At 39.4% G+C, this 17,948-nt stretch overlaps 2 protein-coding genes across 2 annotated transcripts in view; both read left to right on the forward strand.

The window, feature by feature from the left end:
- The window catches only part of LOC132400049 (uncharacterized protein C16orf96 homolog), a 39,578-nt gene extending 37,658 nt beyond the window's left edge, over positions 1-1,920 (forward strand). The window contains exon 8 of the mRNA XM_059981135.1: positions 1,792-1,920. Coding sequence (XP_059837118.1) covers positions 1,792-1,920 — 129 coding nt within the window. The remainder of the gene's footprint in view (positions 1-1,791) is intronic.
- A 142-nt stretch (positions 1,921-2,062) lies between these two features.
- LOC132398823 (glutamine-rich protein 2-like) lies at positions 2,063-15,793 on the forward strand. The gene is made up of 5 exons (XM_059978664.1): positions 2,063-2,124; positions 3,047-3,211; positions 6,865-6,983; positions 8,813-8,875; positions 15,606-15,793. The coding sequence occupies exons 1-5, from the start codon at positions 2,110-2,112 to the stop codon at positions 15,733-15,735; spliced, it is 492 nt and encodes a 163-aa protein (XP_059834647.1). The 5' UTR covers positions 2,063-2,109; the 3' UTR covers positions 15,736-15,793.
- The last annotated feature ends 2,155 nt before the right edge of the window (positions 15,794-17,948 follow it).

Here is a 17,948-nt window from a genome sequence, read left to right on the forward strand (position 1 = left end):
TGCAATCTCCATCTTGTTAGCAGTTCCTCTCAAATATATTCCTGATGGTTTGGAACAGAAACTAAAGGAATCTATGTTAACATGCAAGTCAAGAAACAGAGATTCTTCAAGAAGTCAACTTGAAGAATCCTCACTGTGATGCACAGACAAAATCAGAAATATATATTATATTTACATCTACAGTCTAATACTGTAAAGGATAGAAGACATGAGAGGTATCTGATAGGATGTTTTTTTTAAAAAAAAGTCGATATTGATGATGGTATTGTTACGTGTGTCGAGGTACCTCAAACAGAACTTTTCACACTGGAACAGGGAGAACTGAGGAGTAATCTTACAGATGTGTATAATCATAAATAGCATCGATATGGTGAATGCTTACATTCACCATATCCATGCCATTTACGATTAAGTAAAGGTATCTAAAATTAGACAACATAGGTTTAAGGTTAGAGGGAAGAGATGTTAAGCAAGCCTGAGGGTTTTTTCATACTGAAGGTGGATGATAGAGGAAGTCATAGATGTGGGTACAGTTTGAACATTTAATAGATATTTAAACAGATACTTGTTTAGGAAAGTTTAAGAGATTTATGCAAGCAAGTAGGAATAGCTCAGGTAAGCAACTTGGTTGGCATGAACCAGCATGTTGCAGAACTCTGTATACGTCAAATAAAAATGGTACTGAACTAGTGATCGGGAAAAGCAGGTGGCTGTTCCTGCTGATAACTGCTGCATCCCACAGTTTGCTGCACATTTTTGCATAAGGGAAGTTGCACAAACCCTATATTTATGGAAAGAAGGCACTTTCCCTTCAGCACACAGCAGCAAACAAAATAGACTTATGCAATTGACTGCACTGCAGAGTATAGACATTCATGGACATTTGTGTCGTTACTATGATCTCACTAGAGATTTCCAACTATATCCCTGGAGTGTTTCCATGGTCTAAGACATTGTTCTCCCCATTCTATCCAAACTCCTCTCACATTATCATTGCAGCATCCATCTATTCATTCAGCAGCACTATTCCCTTGTAGCTTGTATTGTGGTAGGTTCACTAAGAGTCCACTGTAGAAACAATAGCTGAGAACTGCCAGCACATCTCAGCACAGTACGGAACGCCACACCGAAGTTGACAGTGTCTGTTTCAATGGGACTCCGCAGTAGAAAACCTAACTAATGCTTTTCTGTCAACCTCAATATTGAAATTCTGTCTTTGTGACCTTGGAATGACAGTTACCTTATGCACTGCATGCCAATTCTGCTCTATTGGCTGCAAGGTACTTGGGAATGTTTGAAAGGCATTCAGTAAATGGAAGCCTTTTTTTTTCAGTCCATCCTGATATTATACTTCACTGGAGCCTCCTCCCTTGCGGAGTAGTCCCTTCTGGCCCTTGGAGCCACGCTGCCCAGCAATTCACCAATTTAATCCTAGCCAAATCAGGGGACAATTTACAATGACGAATTAACCTACTAACCGGTACATCGGTGAACTGTGGGAGGAAACCGGAGCATCTGGAGGAAACCTACGTGGTCATGGGGAGAATGTACAAGCTCCTTATTGGCAGCAACGGGAACTGAACCCGTGTCACCTGTACTGTAAAGCGTTGTGCTAAACACTACACTGCTGTGCCACCCAACACAAGCCAATAGTTCACATCAACTAAATCCTGAGGTAGTGCCATATTTTCAGTGTAATAATTTATCTTGTGAATTCCAAATTTGCTCTGATTAGGTGATACGGAAACACCTAACACTGATTTATTTGTGTTTGACATTTCCATTTCTTAGGATAGAGAATTGTTGGCAACCCTGAAGAGGAAATTAGAAGAAATGGAGGAAGACTTTGAGGGCCGCCTAGGAGTACTGCAAGCTGATCACAATGAACTCCAGGTGATAGGAGGGCTCAGTACTTGCTGAAAGAGTCTTTTTTTCTTTTTGTTTTTGGTCAATGTTTTCATTTTCTTTCAAATGAGCAATTGTTTCTTCTAGATTTTGCTTTTATCCTGTATTCATCAAATGTTGTAATTTCCAAATGTGTTTACATAGGGTATTCTAGAAAAGCTGGATCAACTTGACGAAAAGAAAGTTGATAAAGAATTTTTGGAAATGGAGATTAATGGGGTAAGGATCTTTTAAAATAAGAATTAGAAGAGATGCAGCTATGCAACATGTACAGTAGATAGAAGTTCAGGCATTTACATAAAGCATGTAATGAAAGGGCTTATTTCACAACATAGTGAGAAGAAAATGAAAAGGGATGATGTACTTGAAGATTTCAAAATGAAACCTATTTAGCTGATATTAAGGATCATGATATGAGATCTGTGACTATTAAATGGAATACCATAAAGCATGAAGAAAATTTGCAATTAGATTTCAAAAAAAATCTGAAAAAGAAGAATGATGATGGAGAGATTTGGATTTTCCCCATCCCAACAAGGATAAATACTGCAAGCTAAAAAGGGAGGAATTTCTGAAATAAATTCCCATGAGCACTGGGGTTTCATTAAGTTCCACTCCGCTTTTCAAACGAGTAGATTTTCACGGTCTATGAGGTCATGCTCTGAATAATTTCTTTGACAATTCAGCATTTTATTTTCAGTTGGGGCTGCAAACCGGTGATATTTGATTAACAGATTTGAATAAGAATTATTCTGTTCATGTGATATTTTTAAGAATATAAGTACAACAATTTATTATATAAACGTTGCATAAGCGGTGCCAGTGATGCAGGGATAGAGGAAAAAGTGGAGGTAGGGGAATAAGAAGTGGGAAGTGATTCATTTAATCAAAACAAAAGTTGGGACAAAACTTAATTCCACTGTTGAAACTTGATTTCAATAGTAATTCATAAAAATGGTGCTGATAGTTAAACTGCTAACACAGATTTCTCTTCTAACTTTAAGTAACTGATAAACAATACCTATAGTACTGTCATGATGCTCTAGTTTCCTGCCTGCAGCTACTAGGTAATCTATGAATTGATAATACCTACCCTCCAACCAGTGTGTCTCTGCACTAACATTTCTTCTTTTCACTCCAGAAAGCTGACAAAAAATCATTAGAGTCAAAAGTGAGTAGAACACTTCTGGATGCAACAGCGCAGCAATTGAACTCAATGATGCAGGAGCTGTTAAATAAGGTTTGTGCACAAGAGAAAGACTGGCAGAAGGTGCTGGAGAAACTTCTTTGTGACATGGATTGCAAGGTAACAAAATCCAATATTTTAAGTTTGTCTATGTACTTCAAATGTCAATTGAAACGTATTATAATTAACCATATAACCATATAACAATTACAGCACGGAAACAGGCCATCTCGGCCTGTGCTGAACACTTACTTTCACCTAGTCCCACCAACTTACACTGAGCCCATAACACTCCATTCCTTTCCTGTCCCTATACCTATCCAAATTTACTTTCAATGACAATATCAAACCTGCCTCTACCACTTCTTCTGGAAGCTCGTTCCACACAGAAGTTCCCCCTTGTGTTACCCTTAAACTTTTGCCCCCTAACTCTCAACTCCTGTCCTCTTGTTTGAATCTCCCTTACTCTCAATGAAAAAAAGCCTATCCATGTCAACTCTATCTATCCCCCTCATAATTTTAAATACCTCTTATCAAGTCCCCCCTCAACCTTCTACACACCAAAAAATAAAGACCTTATTTGTTCAACCTTTCTCTGTAACTTAGGTGCTGAAACCTGGGTAACATTCTAGTAAATCTCCTCTGTACTCTCTCTATTTTGTTGACATCTTTCCTATAATTTGGTGACCAGAGCTGTACACAATACTCCGAATTTGGCCTCACCAATGCCTTGTACAATTTTAACATTACATCCCAACTTCTCTATACTCAATGCTCTGATTTATAAAGGTCAGCATACCAAAAGCTTTCTTCACCACCCTATCTGCATGAGATTCCACCTTCAGGGAACTATGCACCATTATTCCTAGATCACTCTGTTCTACTGCATTCTTCGATGCCCTACCATTTACCATGTATGTCCTACGAAAATGTAGCACCTCACACTTATCAGTATTAAACTCCATTTGCCATCACTCAGCCAACTCTTCTAACTGGCCTAAAACTCCCTGCAAACTTTGAAAACCTACTTCGTTATCCACAACGCCTCCTATCTTAGTATCATCTGCATACTTACTAATCCAATTTACCACCCCATCATCCAGATCTTTAATGTATATGACAAGCAACATTAGACCCAGTACAGGTCCCTGAGGAACACCACTAGTCACCGGCCTCCAACCTGACAAACAGTTACCCACCACTACTCTCTGGCATCTCCCATCCAGCCACTGTTGAATCCATTATACTACTTCAATATTAGTACCTAAAGATTGAACCTTCCTAACTAACCTTCAGTTTGGAACCTTGTCAAAGGCCTTACTGAAGTCAGTATAGAGAACATCCGCTGCTTTACCCTAATCAACTTTCCTAGTAACCTCTTCAAAAAATTCAATAAGATTTGTCAAACATGACAATTAATAATAATAGCATCATTAAAGTTTGAAGGCCAAATTTTGTTTTATCTACAGTATATTATATTTTATCCTTCTGGTTTAATTGGGCATTTGATTAGGTTGGTACAGCACTGTGGGGCAAAGAGCATATTCCTGTGCTGAACTGCCCAATGTTCTATTCTGAAACAGATTGATAAGTTGGGTAGTGAGTGGGTTTTCTCCAGTTAGGGAATCTAGAGCAGTGGGTCTTTGTCTTGGGATAAGAAGCAGGCTGTTTGGGATTCTGGTACAGGCAGACCCCGGGTTACGTACGAGTTCAGTTCCTGTCTTTAAGTTGTCTGTCTTTAAGTCGGATTTGTATGTAAGTTGGACAAGTACATCCAGTATTATTTAGTGTCAGTCAGTCAACATTTGCCTTAGTATATAGAATATATTTTATATAGAATATACTTTCTATGCATATAAAACGCTTAAGAAACATATGTATTCCAATAATTAAACCACTGTTGCTTAGTTCTAATTGTAGCTTTCATCAGGGCAGGACCTTTCACATGCTCCATTATCCTCACTTCATCCTTTATCCTTTAGAATTGTTCCGATCGTTGACCGACTGTAGCCTAACACTTTTCCAATGGCGTTTCACCTCTTTCCAAACGCTTTATTATTTCCACTTTATTGCTTCCCATCAATGGAACAGAAACACTGCGGGCGGTGGGTCCCGAGCTTTGCCGGCTCCCAAGGTCTGCTGGGTCCTAAGGACTACCGCACTAAGACATGCTAAATGGGACAAGTGGGGGCTGTGCTGGGTTTCAGTATTTGATCCTCTACAATATTTCGCGTGGGAATTTAAACTGGAGGTGGCAGTTTTTTTTTACGAGGTCGTGTTGCGAGCTTGACATCAACCCAGCATGGATGGTACGGGAGTCACTGGATCGACATCAACCCGGCACGGGAGCGGACTGACACTGGGTCGAACTTGGAAACCTCTGTTCTCCAGCCCAGCACTGATCTAACTGCGCCACCAATTGACCGTAACCGGCGGGGTGGGGTGGGGGTCAGGGTGAATCTTACTAAGAAAAATTTAAGTCGAATACAAAGTTAAACACTCAACACAGTGTCAACGGCAATGACTTAAAATGGCAGACAGTGTTGTAATCCGACTTAAAATGGTGGCTGCGTTCTCCTTCCTAGGTTCGTAAGTATGAGTTGTCCGTAAGTCGGATGTTCGTAACTCAGGGACTACCTATAGTTAGAAATTTCTTCACTCTAGAGATTAGTGAAGCTTCAGAACTCTGTATGCCCAACCGCTCTGGGTGCTGAGTATAATTTTAGAATGCTATAGAACAGAGGAATTCGGGAATCTGGTAAGAAAGTAGATTTAATATCCCATAAATGATGCCACTGTGAAGCTTTCATTGTTCTGTAAAGGTTTACTCCGTATATTTTTATAAGGCAATTTATGATTTTACACATGGTCCCGTACAATTCAGAAACCATTACGTTTTTTGAGTTTGTTGTAATGGACTCGATGCAGAGAGAAAATCAGACCTTGTAATCATTTTAACCTACATTTTTGCCTGCAGTTTTGTATTTTGTATTCTTATTTTGTTTTCCATTATTTCCATGTTGCCTCAGTTGAACTATTTCCAAGTATTGTTCTACATTTAGTTCCTTGCTCATCCGTGATAATTTTACCAAAATCCGGAATCAGTCAACATCTTGCCAGTTTCTTCAACTCTTGGCTCTGCTGTTCCATTGTTGGCCCTTCCGCATGAACTGAATTTCAAAAGGAAATTTAGATTGTTATTTGTACAGGATAAACAAAAGCATTTTGTGTGTCAAAGCACACATCATAAAGGGGTCAATGGATAGAAAAAGCAAAAATGCCATTAATTGAAGTTAGTGAATGAAATGAAGCTAGCAACTAATAATATGGAATCAGATTTAATATTATAACCTAAATAAATTGAGTTGGAAGCAGTTCAAAAGCAAGTTATCTACAGATACTGGAAATATAGTGAGGATACTCAGCATTTAGACAGTAGGTGTGGAGTGAGAAATGAATATAGCTTTTTGGGTCAGTGACCTTTCATCAGAACTTGGAAACTATAGCAATAAAGCAAGTTTTAAGTACACAGAGGAAAGGGTAGAGAGGGAAGAAGAAAACATTATGATAGAGAGGATGGCAGTTAAATAGTTAAAGAGCTGATGGATATAGCTGATTGATGGGGTAGGTTAGCAATAGCTGATTAATTTACTTAATGGCAAATGTGGACTCTCCTAAACTTGAAGTTTACTGAAGAACATATTTACACAATGTGTCTTTTAGGAAGTTATCTTATTTCCAGCTTTCCGATGTTCCAATTTGTTTAATTGCAGCTGGATCGACTGGAGCTGGATCCGTTGAAGAAACAGCTGGAAGAAAGATGGAAACAGCTGAAAAAACAGTTGAGAAATGGCCCAGGTTTTGAGGCTGATTCTCCAGCTGGGTTCAGGAAGTGAGTGACTGGAATGCTTACAGCTCAGATAGAAGTAACCTGATGAGATATTGGAGAAAAGTTTACACAGCTTTAGACACATTTGCTGCTATTACTTCTATGCAGCAAATGTTAATATTTATCATTTTCCCCAAACAATCCACTAAGATTAGGACAAAGAATGGCAGGCCTCTACTGAAAACTTTTGTCAATTTGTAAATTAATTCATAAAGATGCAAATACCATCTTTATTCATTCAATGGTGCTGGAACTACCATTCTTTGTTGTTTGCATAGTTTGGATCAGGGTCTAAAAGTGAAATCTCAAGATTTAACAATGGCACCAAACTGGGAAGTGTAGACAGTACAGGAAGATGTTAGTATGCTTGCAAAATGGGCATCTAATTGAAAAAAGGAACAAAAATTTTAGTATATGTGTAGTTGTACATTTTGGTAGAATGAAGGGGATCACATTCTTTGAAGATCAGTGACTAAATGGGAGTACTCTGGGGTTTATATAAACAAACCTCTGAGGTTTGCAATCCAAATAAACAAAAAATATAAGTGGAGCAGTGGGTTCATTTCTTGAGGCAGTGAAATGAGAGAGAGCGACTTGCTATTATGTTTGGGTAGAACCATAGGTTGCCCTTCGGTTATTTAAAAGAAGCAGTTCTCATTTTCATGTTATAACAAGGATATGAAAGCACAGGCAACCTTAAGAATTTTTTGCAGTTACTACTTACTGTAAGGAGCATTAAAGGTGCCTTCTTGACCTGCTACAATTCATATGAAGCTGTTCCAGAGTGATACTGAATATGGAGTTACAGTATCTAAACCCAACAACAGTGAAAAAAGTGTTGTGTTTCCAGGTCAGGATATTGTCCTCTATCCTTCCCCCCCCCCCCCCCCACCCCACCTTCTTCTATTCCCCACTCTGACATTTTACCTTTTCTCACTTGCCTATTATTTTCCCCCCTATGCCCCCTCCTCCTTCCCTTTCTCCCATGGTTTACGCTCCTGATCTATCAGATTCCTTTGACCCTTCCCACTCATCTTCCTTCAGCTAACCTCCTTCTCCTCCCCCTACGTTTTTATTGTGGTATCTTACCCCTTCCTTCTCAGCCCTGAAGAAGGGTCTCAGCCCGAAACATCAACTGTTGGTTCATTTCCGTAGCATAATTCCTCCAGCATTTTGCCTGTGTTACTTAGGATATTATCTGACTTGGTGGGAACTAGCAGTTGGTGGTGCTTGCCTCTACCTATTGCCTTTTCCTTCAAGGTGTCAAGTTGTACCAATACATCTTGACATCACTTGTATATGTTAGTACATCTAAGAGGTATATTGACCACTGATTGCAAATTCTAGGCTGATGAAAGTTGGTTAAAAGGCTGCAGCCCAAAAATAATCTTGGACTCATCCTATAGTACGTATATGGATCAAGATGTGTTTCAGTGGTAGGAACTCAACATGCTATGAAAAACTTACATTTTTTAATATTTTTTGAGTTTCTGTGGAAGGGCAAAATGTGCATTCATATTTCTTTCAATTCCACCTCTTTAATTTCCTTCTGTTTGATTATTAAGCAGTATTAGTATTTGCTGTCACAGAAGATAAGTTATTGATACCCTGCTGATTATTGAGAAAAGAAAATGTTCAAAGAAAAATGTGCAAACAATGAGCTTCCCAAGGAAGCTATAAATTAATTGAATCTTTCTACTAAAAGGTAAATCTATAAATTTGTGGAGCAGACTTGATGGGCCGAATGGTCTTATGGTCTACTTGCACATCAAAATTGGGAGTTAAATTTTGCAATTGTACTCTGTTTTAACTGTTGTATCATCCAATTTCAGGCAGTTACTTGAGCGATTTAAGTGCCTTTCCTGTGCCAAATCTACAAGGATGATGCCAGGACCGTAAGTAAACACATTTTAATAAGGATCCTTGCTATTTATTGATAATGTTCTTTACCAATTGATGGGGTTAGAGAAAAGAATCTTGAAAGAAATAAGCAGTTTTCTATCTTAAATGAGTATTATATGTGACACACTGGTTCAGTCGGCTGTGTAAGTCCAGGGAATACGCCTTCCGGCCCTAAATCTCCTAGTCTGTGTGGATGCTGCGTGATTTGTTACCCCGTTACAAATCAGTACATGAAATAACAGACTGTACACAGTATACAATTAAAAGATTTAGCTTTATAATTAATTCGTCTAGAGGGTTAGTAAAGAAAAAGCAAATAAAGAAAAAGGCCCATTTTAAATGAAGCAGTCCACTGTGCACAAGTTGGAGCTCACGGTTTCCCCTTCACCGATCCTCCTTCGATCTCCCTGGCCTTCAACGAATCTCGGCCCCACTCTGGGTCAACTCAGAGGGAGTCCAGAACCAGAGGCCGCAGTTTAAGAATAAGGGGTAGGCCATTCAGAACGGAGTTCAGGAAAAACTTTTTCACCCAGAGAGTTGTGGATCTGTGGAATACTCTGCCTCAGAAGACAGTGGAGGCCAATTCTCTGGATGCTTTCAAGAAAGAGTCAAATAGAGCTCTTAAAGATAGCAGAGTCAAGGGATATGGGGAGAAGGCAGGAACAGGTTACTGATTGTGGATGATCAGCCATGATCACATTGAATGGCGGTGCTGGCTCGAAGGGCCGAATGGCCTATTCCTGCACCTATTGTCTATTGACTCCTCTGACCTCTTCTCTCCAGCATCTTCTCTCTTCTCTCCTCTCAAAAGCCCCAAGCCAAACTTGGTGTCCCTCACCAGGGAAACCTCCCCTCAATCCGTTCATCCCCATTGAATGGCACACATTTCTCCTATCTCTTACCTTCAGTAACCCAAACAAGCAGCTTACACAGAGGAAAGGAAAGCATCACAGAGAAAAAATATGAACCAGGTGAACCAGGGCATTACATGTATATCTTCAGCTGTCCATTGATTTCGATGTTGACTGTGCTGAGAGTTCAGTCTCTGCAGGCATGTTTATGGGCCACAAGACTAGCATTGGATCAGCACTATCTCCCACATCGGCTGCACTTGTGATTTGACTGGTCTAGCACCGAATGTCTGCCTTCATGACCTGCTTCATATTTCTTCTGCCTTTTCTCCTCAATAGCTGGGATTGACTTCTTGACAATGCAGTGCCAACTTCTTCTGTCCAAAGCATCTTTCTCCCAGGTGTTGACATTCATGTCAGTGTTCTTCATATGACACGAGCACATCTTTGTAGTGCAGCTTCTGACCACCATGCTTCCTCGTTCCTTCGCGTGGCTCACCACAGAAAACGGGTTTGGGTAAACAATCATCGCTTATTCTTGCAACATGACCAGTCCAACACAGAAACTGTGTTGGGTGGAAATAACAAAGGGCTGAAGAAGATGAAATATGATAGGAGACCACAGAGTCACATGGAGTAAAGGGAATGAGATGGGGGAGAAAAACCAGTGGGATGAATGTGTGGGTGATAGGCTGATCAAGAGGGAGGGAAAGGGTTAAGGGCTTATGAGATAGTGGGGGAAGAAGGACAAAGGGGAATGATTGCCAGAGATTAGAGAAATTTATGTTCATGCCATCAGGTTGGAGACTACCAAGCCAAAGTAGGGGGAGCTGTTCCTCTAATCTGCATCTGGCATCAGTCTTGCAGTAGAGGAAGTCATGGACGTGCATGTAGGAGTAGGAATCGGAAGAGTAATTAAAATGGCAGCCTGTTATGGCAGATGGAGTGAAGGTTCCTGATGAAACCTTTCCCAATCTGTACTGGGTCTCATTGACGCAGAGGAGTCCACACTAGATGCAATAAATGGATTCACCTGATGAACTGCCTCACCGTAGACAAGTTCCACTACAGAAGACTTTGATGGCAGGAGTCTATTAGCAAGCTGCAGATGGGGAAGAAATGGAAGCATTATTGAAAATGGATCCATATGATTATGAGGAGAGCATCTAAACTTCATACAGGTGATATCTAAAGTCAGTTTTGATATCTGACTACTAAAGCACCAAGTGCTGCCCTTGTGAACATTAACTCGCTCTGGAAAACCTACAGAATTCTGCATGAACTGAGACCCTCAGCTACATAGGAATATCACAATATGTGATCTCCCTTCAAAGCTGCACAATAGGTTAGCCCTCAAATATATTGTTCATTTACCGTCTCTTTTTTTGTAAATCCTGGAACCCTGTTCAACCGTTTTCTGTACCTTCAAGTGAACATATCAGAAATAAATGCTGGCCTTGCCAGTAATGTCTCCAAGTCACAAATGAATTAAAAGATATACCCTTGGATGTAAAGAACAAAATAAATTGCCTGGACATAATCACGTTGCTGTGTGGAAATTAGCCATTACATTCCTGTATTAAATCACTGGGCATCAAAATCCAGAAATGTACTTCGTGTCCCTGAGTCTCTGAAAGCAGATATATACTCAGTGGCTACTACATTAGACACAAAATGCTGGTGGAATACAGCAGGCCAGGCAGCATCTATAAGGAGAAGCACTGTCGATGTTTCGGGCCAAGACCCTTCATCAGGACATGGGTCCTGACAAAGGGTCTCAGCCCGAAACGTCGACAGCGCTTCTTCCTATAGATGCTGCCTGGCCTGCTGTGTTCCACCAGCATTTTGTGTATGTTGTTTGAATTTCCAGCCTCTGCAGATTTCCTCGTGTTTGCTACTATATTAGGTCTACTTGTACAACTGCTCATTAACGGAAGTACCAAATCAGCCAGTCAGTAACTCAATCCATAAAAACATACAGACATAGACAAGTGGTTCAGTTGTTCAAACATCACAATGGGGAAATAAATGTGATTTAAGTGATGAAGACTGTTGGATGGTTGTCAGTGCCAGATGGGGTTGTTTGAGTATCTCAGAAACACCTCAGACCCTAGGATTTTCATGCACAACAGTCTCTAGATTTTATAGAGAATGGTGCCGAAATACAAAAAAAAATCCAGTGAGCAGCAGTTCAATGAGCAAAAAGGCCTTTTTAATCAGAGAGGTCAGAGGAAAATGGCCGGACTGATTCAAGCTTACAGGAAGACAACAGTACAGTCAGCCCTCCTTATCTGTGGATTCCACATGCATGGATTCAACCAACTGCGCATCAGGAAAACCCAGAAGTTCTCTCTCCAGCACTCGTTGCTTGAGCATGTTCAGACTTTTTTCTTGTCCGTATTCTCTAAACAATACAGTGTAACAACTATTTACATAGCAGTTACATTGTATTAGGTATTATAAGTAATCTAGAAATGACTTAAAAGTACAAGCAGTCCCCAGGTTATGAATGAGTTCCATTCCTGTGGCCGTCTTTAAGTCGGATTTGAAGTTGGAACAGGTACATCTGGTATTATTTAATGTCAGTTAGTCAAACGTTTCTCTTATTTTACCTTTCTATGCATGTAAAACACTTAAGAAACATACGTATTCCAATAATTAAACCACTGCGTTGCTTAGTAAAAATTGTAGCTTTCATCGGGGCAGGGCCTTTCACATTCTCCATTAAAATTGTTCTGATTGTTGACTGACTGTAGCCTAACGCTTTTCCAATGACTGATGGTGTTTCACCTCTTTACGCTTTAATACTTCCACCTTTTTTTCCAATCACGATCGTGATTATTTTTGTGAACAGGAAGACTGCAGATTCAGAGCTGCACTGCCAGGTCCTAATGTCCACCGCACGGAGACGTAAAATAAAGTCCGGGGTTCCACTGGGTCCTAAGGACCACTGCACTGTTACACGTTAAATAAGGGACTTGAGCATCCATGAATTTTGGTATCCACAGGGGGTCCTGGAACCAATCCCCCACGGATAAGGAGGGCCGACTGTAATTCAGAAAGCCACCCTGAGTTACAACACAATCAACAACACATTGAAACTTGAAGTGGATGGGCTACAGCAGCAGAAGATCATGAACACAAACTCAGTGGCCATTTTGTTAGGTACAGGTGGTACCTAATAAAGCGGCCGCTGAATGTCTATTTATGCCTGCTTTCTCAAAAGAATTGATTTTTCCCTGGAGTACACTTACACATGCCACCTAAGCACATGGATTTAGATTTGGATTTTAACTCTTCTGAGGATTACTTACCAATAAGAAGCTGAGCTTCTGAAGGACGATAGAGATACAGTCAGTTCACTGATCAGTTTCTGTCAGCCAAATGCCTGAGGTAATGGAGGTTTCTCAAGATGGGAGGAGTAGTAAATTACACACACTTGGTCACCCAGAAAGAACCGTAGGAGCTGAGGCTTACAGCAGGATGATTTTGGCTGGATTCACTTTTGATTTCAACTCAAGATGACTAAACTGCTTCTTGTGATTGAAGAGTAGCCACCTTAAAGGCTTTAAGCTCTATGTCCAAGTCTGCAGATCAAGAGCAAACATGAAGAAAAGTGCTGTTAGCCAAACTGGAGTTCTGCAAGTGTAGTATGAGGCAGACTTTGCAACATCTTTCAAACAGTCCATTGCATGGAGACTGGCGCTCGAGGTAAATGGTTATGGGGTCAGACTACATGCATTGAAATGCTTGTGTCTCTGGACATAATTTTCGTGGATAGATACATCTGGACTTAAATTATAATGCAATACAATTCTAAAATTCTCTAAGATCAATGTAATTATATTTTGCTTGATGCTGAAATCAAATTGATGTGCTTAAGATATGTAAGTCAGAGATATTTAATGTCACCATGGATCTGTGAGATGCTTGTTACTTCCTCTTCAGTGGTTCTTTACCTGCTTTTCTCATGTTGTGCTTCCTTCTGCAAAGGAGAGTGGCAGATCTGTAAGATTGATTTCATCCAATAGTTGTTGAGGTAGCAAGAGTGCACCGATATTTATTGAGGATGGTGTTAACAATTGATTGAGTTGAATAGGAGCATGATAAAGTTAATAGGATGAACTGGAAAATTTTAAAAAAAAGTTACTTTTGAAACAATTGGCTCTTGAGGAATAATGTGATTAGGTGTACTGCAACACAGGATAAAGGTTAAAAGAAGATATACCTACTTTTACAGACCTGGTGCGGTCAGTACACCACTCGTAACTTTATCCAAGTAAGAGGTGTTATACTTTTGTTGCTGATCTTTGCAGCTACCTGTTATGTACCCCTAGGGTTCATATTTTCTGTGGACTATCGCTTTAAAATGTCAGGAGAATGAGACTGGTTTTTGGACACTGTTTGAGCTGTTATTAAGAGAGAGAGAGAAAGGCAAAGAATGCTTGAAAGATTGATGTCATGGTTTCTCTACAAGTTGTTTACCTTTCCGCAAGGACACTCGCCAGCTTGCAAAGAGAGAGGAGGGCAGAGCAGGTTGATGGACAGCTGGTGTCCAACACGTGGAGATAAATACCAGGTCCGCTGATACACAGACAGACACACGGTTTCAGACGCTGAACGAGCTTTGTTGCACCCACAGGAAGGTGGGGTTTTTGGAGGATCGATTCGGGGAAATCAATCAGTGGCTCTAGTAGTGTGAAAAGTTGTGACCGGTGGGGAATTATTTGTGTGTCCACCCTCGCCTGGGTGATAGTTCCATCACTGAAGAACGGTTACACGTGTTATCGTCATTGTCCGTGTCTACAACAGGATTTTGGAAGACAACGGGAAGATCGATGGCATCAGGATATGTATATATATATCCTGATGCCATCGATCTTCCCGTTATATATTTTATATATGTAAAATATAATTTTTTAATATAATTTCTAACTCTTAGAGTACCTTTATAATGTAAAAGTGATGTTTGTTGAAGCAAAAAACATTGCATTTATAGTGCTTCTTCATGTGCTGTCATTTGAGTGTAGGGAAAGAAGAATACATTGGATTCTGGTTAATTGGGCTATCAGTTAACCGGGGAAGCTGCTTATTTGGGGCAACTCTTAAAGAACAAAAACTAATTGAAAAATAACAGCCAGGATTCCGTTTGTTTATGTGGGACACTGTACTGCTTAAGTGGATCAGGAGAAGATTCTAACTAGTGTCAGTTGAGTGCATTTGTGTGGCAGCTAAATACTACACCATGCATAAAGTGAATGTTTTTTTAAATAGTGTCTGTTGCTGCGTGTGTGTTCAAAAAGCAGTGAATTTTATCACTGATAGTTGGCGAGAAATAAAGCAGTAAGACAATTCTGAACTGTTTTGCTCACTGCATTTTCAAGCATTTAGACTTGGGGATGCCAGGAATATCCAGGAAATGAAAGAATCTCACTATTTCATCAAATTAGGAATTATGAATGTTACAGTGAAAAATGTTGTATAAAGCCTGCCCATTATCTGCACAGATTTTGTTCACAGTTAATCAAAGGAACATGGCAGCATACACTATGGATGAACTCCTCAGTTGATAACTATTTGGAACTAATACACAGTTTGATAGTGCTGTGGTAGTATTGTTGGTGTTCTAATTAGTTCTGTATTTCATTTAAATACATAATTTGGTATTCAATTAAATGGCATTTTGTCTTTTTTATATAGTTTTTAAAAACTTTTTTTCATGTAACTTAAGCTAATTGGGGCAGCTGTTTAATTGGATCAAGAAGTACTGGTCCCAGTGTACCCGAACTAACCAGAATCCACTGTATTCGATAAAGTTTTAAAATGTAAAGTTGTAAAATTAGTTTATCAATTCCCTATCATTGTCTTTCAGGCATCTTATCACCATTGCTGCTTCAGCTTTGCATCCTAAAGCCCGTCCAACCACAGCGCCCGAACTGGACTCCTTTAAGCAAACAAAGGGGTACGAATGGAACGTCTATTTTCCTGAAAAGCTGTGTTGAAAATTGGATTCTGCTAGCTTTTAATGTCGTAATTGAAATGGCTTTAGATATTTTTGGTCAGGGCTAATCCACAGCACAAGAATTCCCTAACTTTGTGAGTGGCTGTAAATTTTTGTACAATGAGAGTAGAAAGTGGTTGCTGGGAAGGCTGGAATTATTTCATTAATAAGGTATGCTTTTCTGTTGAGCCATTTTTAATCCACTTGCTAAAGTTTCATGATTGGAGCTCTATAATTCTCCTTTGAAATAATGTAATATAATTTAGTTTTGAAGATTATTTAAAAATTCACAAGTGTTGTATTACTGGTTCCTTTGAAAGACACAGCCCGTGAAAATTAAATGGTCTAAACTAGAGGGACTGTAATGTAAGTGGTCTAGTCTCGACAACTTAGCTAGCCATGAAGAATGAGAAAGCCAGAATAAAGATGCAGGAAATATCGAGACTATTTCTCAACAAGTTGCAAGCTAACCAGAGAATGGGTTGGCTTGCAAGATCTGCAAATGATAATTCTGACAATTCCTTTCTTCCTGCCTCTAGTCTTCCTCATCAGGATTGGGTTTGAGGTATTTTCATTTATCAACTGGCATCCAGCCGCTGTTTCATATCAGTTTTCCTTTTAATTTTGAGTCCATCTGTTTTTTGTGTACAACTGGGGGAAAAAAACCAATGGAGCAGTTGATATACATAATAACAATATTATGTCAAGCCTAATGATCGGGCCTGGCATCGTTCATTGTCCACCATGTCAACAGCAAGCATTAGTTTGAACAAAGCAGCCAGCATGAACAGAAGAAACCAGCCGTTACTGAATACATTATTAAATCAATTTTGAATATATTTTGAAGACGAAGCATAGATTGGCAAAGCAAATATTGACTTCAATTTCATGATTAATGCTTTTTCAACTTTTCATCACTACAATGTTTAGTAACAGTGGGAAGCAAATCTCTAACATTTAAATGTGGTAATTGGAAAGAAACATCGAGGCTAAGTTAAAATTTATGTCCAAAATACTTAACATTAAAAAGGATTATGAATATGAGTAGGGGCATTGACTACCACTCATTTTCTGGATTGAACAGGCTACTGGGTACTGTAGGAGGTACTAAACATTATGAAACTTAATGGAAATATTGTGTAAAAGCCACTCCGGTACTGCATTTGCTGACTTCTGAAGGAAAGCAATAGATCTTGGATTTCTGAGTGGGATAGGAAATGATGAATATGATAACATTAGCTAAAGTTTAGTACCTTCAATCTGTTTATCCAGCATCAGTACAATAAGGAGAAATATCTTTTTATTTGATGTCAGAGGAGTTCTCCAGGAATGCTAAAAACTACTGTCTAACCAGCCAGTCTGGACCATATTTTAAGGGTATTGTCTTTGAATGATGATGTAAATAATCATGATAATGATAATAAGACATCTATTTAAATACATCAACAGTGTTGCCAATGGAAAATAATATCAAAATAGAATTTAAATTGATAAAACCCATCTTACACTGCCAGGCCTGTGAAAAGTTATTCACCATTGACCTTAAATAGTATTTAAAAGAATAAATCTCTTGGGCATTGTTGGAAAGCAAAATACAATCCCGGAGGCTTGGGTAGAAACTACTTAGTATTAGTCAGCATCTACCTATTCAGAATATAATGACAGTCTTCGGATGCAGAGTTTATATGGTGACTTCAAATTATTTGTTCTCTATTTTTTATTTAAGAGGTTTGAGAAGTATAAGAAAGAAATTCTTTCCTTAATGCAGAGTCCAGACATGGAATTCCATAAAATAATAAACATGTGGCATATGTTGGGATTGATGTCAAGTCCAAGTCTAGAGAAATCTAGGTTCAAACATTGATTCAGGATGTTTCAGTAATGACTTCCTGTAAGTTTTAAAAACAGCTTTAAATTTGATTCAAACAAAGCTATTTCACAGAGAGTCAAGGATCCCAACATTGACAAGGGGTTTGTTATGTAAGCAAGGCTGGGGGGAAATTTAGATTCCCTCAACATATGCCTTAATTTTTCAAATTATGGGTTCAGTGCCAGTGATGTCAGCCTGGCTTACTCTAGGGCATGGGAACCTTTGGAAGACACTTCAGGTAAAAGTAAGTTGCTGCTGCAGCATTGAGAGGTGTGTGAGGAGGGGGTAAGTGCTCCTGAACCTGGATCCTGGGATGAGGGAGTGTAGAGGAAGATTGTCTGTGG

This window comes from Hypanus sabinus, chromosome 9 (genome assembly GCF_030144855.1).
Source record: "Hypanus sabinus isolate sHypSab1 chromosome 9, sHypSab1.hap1, whole genome shotgun sequence".
NCBI classification, from domain to species: Eukaryota; Metazoa; Chordata; class Chondrichthyes; order Myliobatiformes; family Dasyatidae; genus Hypanus; species Hypanus sabinus.